Here is a 7,062-nt window from a genome sequence, read left to right as displayed (position 1 = left end):
CCTCTGGTCATCCCTTTAGTCATGCCTGACTAATCTAATCGCCTTTTATGATGAGATTACTGGTTCTGTGGATGAAGGGAAAGCAGTGGATGTATTGTTTCTTGACTTTAGCAAAGCTTTTGACACGGTCTCCCACAGTATTCTTGTCAGCAAGTTAAGGAAGTATGGGCTGGATGAATGCACTACAAGGTGGGTAGAAAGCTGGCTAGATTGTCGGGCTCAACGGGTAGTGATCAATGGCTCCATATCTAGTTGGCAGCCGGTATCAAGTGGAGTACCCCAAGGGTCGGTCCTGGGGCCAGTTTTGTTCAATATCTTCATAAATGATCTGGAGGATGGTGTGGATTGCACTCTCAGCAAATTTGCGGATGATACTAAACTGGGAGGAGTGGTAGATACGCTGGAGGGGAGGGATAGGATACAGAAAGACCTAGACAAATTGGAGGATTGGGCCAAAAGAAATCTGATGAGGTTCAATAAGGATAAGTGCAGGGTCCTGCACTTAGGACGGAAGAACCCAATGCACAGCTACAGACTAGGAACCGAATGGCTAGGCAGCAGTTCTGCGGAAAAGGACCTAGGGGTGACAGTGGACGAGAAGCTGGATATGAGTCAGCAGTGTGCCCTTGTTGCCAAGAAGGCCAATGGCATTTTGGGATGCATAAGTAGGGGCATAGCGAGCAGATCGAGGGACGTGATCGTTCCCCTCTATTCGACATTGGTGAGGCCTCATCTGGAGTACTGTGTCCAGTTTTGGGCCCCACACTTCAAGAAGGAGGTGGATAAATTGGAGAGACTCCAGCGAAGGGCAACAAAAATGATTAGGGGACTGGAACACATGAGTTATGAGGAGAGGCTGAGGGAGCTGGGATTGTTTAGCCTGCAGAAGAGAAGAATGAGGGGGGATTTGATAGCTGCTTTCAACTACCTGAAAGGGGGTTCCAAAGAGGATGGCTCTAGACTGTTCTCAATGGTAGCAGATGACAGAACGAGGAGTAATGGTCTCAAGTTGCAGTGGGGGAGGTTTAGATTGGATATTAGGAAAAACTTTTTCACTAAGAGGGTGGTGAAACACTGGAATGCGTTACCTAGGGAGGTGGTAGAATCTCCTTCCTTAGAGGTTCTTAAGGTCAGGCTTGACAAAGCCCTGGCTGGGATGATTTAACTGGGAATTGGTCCTGCTTTGAGCAGGGGGTTGGACTAGATGACCTTCTGGGGTCCCTTCCAACCCTGATATTCTATGATTCTATGATTCTATGATCTTTGTCTCTCATCTCTGGATCCTTTCCAGCTACTCTACATCCTTCCTATACATTGGTGACCAACACTGCACACAATACTCCAGCTGAGGCCTAACCAGAGACAAGTAAAGCAGTGCAATCATGTCCCGGGACTTGTATGGTATACCTCTGCTAATGCAACCTAGTATTGGATTTAGTTTTTTTTTTCCAGGAAGTCAATGGAAAAATTCTTCCATCAATCTAGGTACCATCCTTTTGGAAGATGGATTACCTACACTGATGGGAGAACTGTGCCATCAGGGAAAGTAGTGTCTACACTAAAATGTTATGGCAGCACCACTGTGACATTTTAAGTGCAGATAAACCATTAAGCAGATCTTCCAGAAAAGCATCCAGTCTGGATCTGCAGACATGTGGAGGTGGAGAATCCACCCCTTCCCATCATAGTTTATTCCAATGGTTAATCACCCTCAGTGCTAAACGTTTGGCCTTTATTTCCAGCTGGAATTTGTCTGTCTTGAGCTTCCAACCATTGGTTCTTGCTCCGCCTTTCTCTGCTAGATTATACAGCCCATTCTTATCCAAGGCTTTCTCCCCATGAAAGTCTTTTCTTGAGTGTCTTGTTGATGAGTTAAAGTCTCTCTATGTCAGGCATATTCTCCAGCCTGTAATCATTTTTGTGGGCCTTTTCTGCATCTTCTCCAATTTTCAACATCCTTTTTGAAATGTGGACCCCATGTGCAGAGGTAAAATCCTTCCCCTGCTCCAACACACCATTCCTTGGTTTATGCGAGGAGGTATTGTTTCATGGTCTCTGTGTATATAATGTCTTCTGCAGTTTCCACAGTATACATCCGATGAAGTGAGCTGTAGCTCACGAAAGCTTATGCTCAAATAAATTGGTTAGTCTCTAAGGTGCCACAAATACTCCTTTTCTATCAGCCCTTTTGGCCACAGCATCACACTGGGAGCTCATGATGCGTTGGTTTCCCACAATGTCCTGTAAATCCTTTTCAGGATCCCTGTGTTCCATCTGCAAAGTTAATAATAAGAAAAGGAGTAATTGTGGCACCTTAGAGACTAACACTTTTATTTGAGCATAAGCTTTTGTGAGCTACAGCTCACTTCATCGGATGCATTCTGTGTAAAATACAGAGGGGATATTTATATACCTAGAGAACATGAAACAATGGGTGTTACCATACACACTGTAACAAGAGTGATCACTTAAGGTGAGATTTACCAGCAGAAGAGTGGGGGGGGGACTTTTGTAGTGATAATCAAGGTGGGCCATCTCCAGCAGTTGACAAGAATGTCTGAGGAACATTGGGGATGGGGGGGGGGTGGAATAAACATGGGGAAATAGTTTTACTTTGTGTAATGACCCATCCACTCCCAGTCTCTGTTCAAGCCTTAGTTAATTGTATCCAGTTTGCAAATTAATTCCAATTCAGCAGTCTTTCGTTGGAGTCTGTTTTTGAAGTTTTTTTGTTGAAGAATTGCAACTTTTCGGTCTGTAATCGAGTGACCAAAGAGACTGAAGTGTTCTCCGACTGGTTTTTGAATGTTATAATTCTTGACGTCTGATTAAGTTAATAAGCATACTCCCCATGCCAAGATCTAAATAGTTTATTAAGACATTGAAAAGAACTGGACCCAGAATTGATCCCTGCGGAACCCCACTCATGCCCTTGAAGCCTGACTGTGAAACATTGATAACTACTCTCTGGGAGTGGTTTTCCAACCAGTTATGCACCCAGCTTATAGTAGCCCATATAGTATATGTGAGACAGTATCAAAAGCCTTACTAAAGTCTAGATATACCACATCTACCACTTTCCTCCTATCCACAAGGCTTGTTACCCTCTCAGAAAAAGCTATCAGGTTGGGTTGACATGATTTTTTCTTGACAAATCCATGCCAACTATCACTTATCACCTTATTATCTTCTAGATGTTTGCAAATTGATTGCTTAATTATTTGCTCCATTATCTTACCTGGTACAGAAGTTAAGCTGACTGGTCTGTAATTCCCTGGGTTGCCTTTATTTCCCTTTTTATAGATAGGCAATATATGTGCTACTTTCAAGTCTTCTGGAATCTCTCCCGTCTTCCATGACTTTGCAAATATAATAGCTATTGGCAACTGAACCTACCCCATTTTCACTGACATTCTCTATGTTCGGCGCCCAAACGCCACCAACCTTCTTGGTGAAAACCGAAACAAAGAAGTCATTATGCACCTCTGCCATTTCCACATTTTCTGTTATTGTTTTTGTTGTTGAATGTCATTAATTATATTCCTAGACTTTTTTTTTTAACCAGTTTTTTCATAGTTTCCTAACCTCGTCAAATCTTAAAAAAAAAAATCCTTTTTAAAATACTTTACGTTGAACACAGTACTGTTCTGTGCCTGGGGGTGGAGGGTAGGGTGCTTTGCTGCTGCCTGACTGTGTACTTCTGGTTCCAAATGAGATGTGTGGTGGATCTGTCAGTTCCTAATTCTGATGTTCATAACTCTGAGTTTCTACTGTAGATGCTGTTTAACCTTCTCCTTGACTGCTACCATACTGAAAAGTATTTCATCACTGCCTATAAGTATCTACTTTAGCAAGTTTCCTTTCATCCTCTAATAATTGGCCTAAACCTTTTCTAGGATTTCTTTTGTTCTTTATATACGTAATAACCTCCTTTTTGTGATTCTTAGCCCTACCAGGTATGGATTTTCCTTGATGTCTTTAACATCCATTATCAATTTCATAACTTCCAATTTGTATTGCTTGCTATTTTCCCTTTTTTCCATTTGTTATATATTGCTTCCCACGCACCCACCCCAAAAATTGCTGCCTTCACTTTGCCCCTGAAACGGGCTTTTAGCACTTTCTTGACTGTGGACATGTGACTTTTTAACTATCTAATAAACTCTTCTTAAAGGACTCTCAATTTTTCATTCAATTTTTCTGTCTAAATTTTTGCTACAAATCAGTTTTGCTGATAATTTCCCTGTGCTCCGAGGAATTAGCCTTTTTAAAACATTAAGTATACATAGATGTTAGTGGCTGGGAATTGTTCTCTTTTTGTCCATTTGAATGTAATCAGTTGCATTCTTTATTTTGCTCTCCTCTATCATATGCCCTGTTCTAAGTCTCTTATTTAAACTAAACATTCGCAGATTTTTCAGTCAAACAATTTATAGGGAATGAATGACCAAAACTGAGCACATGTCCAGAGCAGGTTATTCTCCATCCCATACCTCAGGCATCCAGACATTGTCTTTGTTTTAGGCACTATTGTGAATGAGCAGGTGTTTCCTTGGAGCTTCTATCAACAAAAATATAAGAATGGCCATACTGGGTCAGACCAAAGATCTATCCAGCCCAGTATCCTGTCTACCAACAGTAGCCAATGCCAGGTGCCCCAGAGGGAGTGAACCTAACAGGTAATGATCAACTGATCTCTCTCCTGCCATCCAGCTGCATCCTCTGACAAACAGAGGGTAGGTACAAAATTCCTTACCCATCCATAAGAGCCTTTGGTGAGGGACCTTGTCAAAGGCTTTCTGGAAATCTAAGTACACTAATTTCACATTTGAGTTCTTTCAGAACTCTTGGGTGATGCCATCTGGTCCCGATGACTTGTTACTGTTACACTTCTCAATTAATTCCAAAACCTCCTGTAGTGACGCTTCAATCTGTGACAATTCCTCAGATTTGTCACCTAGAAAAGATGGCTCAGGTTTGGGAATCTTTGGGAATGACACCCGGGTCTTTTCCCTGAGCTGTGCTTTAGTTTGGATGTTTTCCCCGCCACATGTCTTGGCAAAGATTTGGGGTATTTTTTCCCACTCTCAGATGTGGAGCAACTGAGTGAATGGGGAACTCCCTACAGCTTGGACTCTCTAGCCTGGGTTTCATTGCATTAAGGAACAATGATGGATAACCAGTATTCACACTCGTGTTTCCTGCTGGTGCCTATTAAGGTTTCCCATATCAAGATGTGTAGGAATTATTGACACGTGGTGCACCAGAGCATATGGAATTGGCATTAGTAGGGTCAGTTCTTCATAATTTATTTCTCTGAATAATGAAAATGTCATTTTTCAGTTTGTGAAGAGCGACCAATCTGCTTCCCCCATGAGAACAGCCCCCAGTAGTGCATGTAGTGTCTCATATTAACATTATCTCCCCATCCAGGAATTTGTACTGCGACCATCATCCTAGAGCTTGGGCACATAAAGGAAGTGAGAGGAACATACAGTACATGCAGGAGACACTGTTCTGCCTCAGAGTTGAACACCTTCTCCCCTACTCCATGTCAGATTCCAACACAACCGACTTCACCAACCCCTCCACCTTCATCCTGCTGGGTATTCCTGGCCTGGAGATGGTCCACGTCTGGATCTCCATCCCCTTCTCCACCGTATACACCATAGCCATCTTGGGGAACTTCATTATTCTGTTCATTGTAAAGAGGGAGCCGAGCCTCCATGGGCCCATGTACTATTTCCTCTGCATGCTGGCTGTCACTGACTTGCTTCTGTCCACATCGATCCTGCCCAAAACACTGAGCATCTTCTGGTTCAATTCCAGGGAGATCGATTTCAGTGCCTGCCTCACCCAGCTGTACTTCATTCACTCTTTCTTAGTCATAGAGTCTGGGATCCTAGTGGCCATGGCTTTGGATCGTTTCGTGGCCATCTGCAATCCACTGAGACATTCCACCATCCTGACAAACCTCATGGTGGCCAAGATTGGCCTGGCTGTGATGCTGCGTGGTGGCATAATCGTACTGCCCTATCTCCTCCTGGCGAGGCGGTGGCCATATTGCAGAACCAACATCATCCCCCACACGCACTGCGAGCACATGGCTGTGGTGAAGCTGGCCTGCGCCGACATCCGCGTCAATACATACTACGGCCTCTCTGTGGTATTCTCTGTGATCTGTGTGGATGTGTTTCTTATTGCTATGTCCTATACTCAGATCCTCAGGGCCATCTTCAGCCTCCCCACAAAGGATGCCCGGCTCAAGGCTTTTGGGACCTGCGGCTCCCACCTCTGTGTCATCTTAATCTTTTATGTCTCAGCTCTCTTCTCCTCTCTCATGCACCGGTTTGGCCACAATGTTTCCCTGCATTTCCACGTGCTAATTTCCAGCGGGTACCTCCTGGTGCCCCCCATGCTAAACCCCATCATTTACGGGGTAAGGACCAAACAGATCAGAAGCAGGGTGCTCCGGCTCTTTGCTCATAAAGGGACCTAAAATTTTCTCCTGTTGCTCTGGCTCTCAGACCGAGGTCTGTGCAGAGCTGGCTGGTGACATGGTGCTGGGCCGCCTTCCCTGAAGTACTGACTGGACAGTCAAAGTGACATTAAAGCCTTTTTCTGGCCTTACTATGCTGAGTCAGTGTGACAAATTGGGGAATCAGTGTACGTAGAACTCACTGTGTTGCCACCTTTCTAGTTGCTCGTAACTGGATCCTGGAGGCCCCAAATATTCCCTCAAAGCCCCACCCAGTTTTGCCTCTTTTTCTCCAAAGCTCTGCCTGTCACTCTCTCCTCTCCACCCCTCCCTCATCACTTGGTGGATCAGCTCTAACTTCCTCCTCCCTAGTCCTCCCTAGCTGGGCTCCCTGTGCTCTGGGGTTGGAAGGGGGGCTGCTACAGCCTGACAAGGAGCCTGCAGTGAGGGCAGCGTGGACACAGGTCTGGGCCTGATAGGCCAGTCTGGAGCAAAGAGGGAAGCCAGGAAGCTGTATAAAAGCAACTGAGGGTTCGGAGCAGGGCTGTGTGGCAGGTGGGCAAGATTGTGCATCATACAGCTTG

General features: G+C 44.7%; 1 protein-coding gene across 1 annotated transcript; it reads left to right on the top strand.

Moving 5' to 3' along the window:
- The first annotated feature begins 5,551 nt into the window (after window positions 1-5,551).
- On the top strand, window positions 5,552-6,499 carry LOC125640844 (olfactory receptor 52E2-like). The gene has a single exon (XM_048859917.2). The coding sequence runs from the start codon at window positions 5,552-5,554 to the stop codon at window positions 6,497-6,499; it is 948 nt and encodes a 315-aa protein (XP_048715874.2).
- The last annotated feature ends 563 nt before the right edge of the window (window positions 6,500-7,062 follow it).

The sequence above is a fragment of the Caretta caretta genome, chromosome 1, assembly GCF_965140235.1.
Source record: "Caretta caretta isolate rCarCar2 chromosome 1, rCarCar1.hap1, whole genome shotgun sequence".
Classification (NCBI taxonomy): Eukaryota; Metazoa; Chordata; order Testudines; family Cheloniidae; genus Caretta; species Caretta caretta.
Note: the sequence above shows the minus strand (reverse complement) of the source record. Positions and strands in the feature narration are given on the sequence as shown.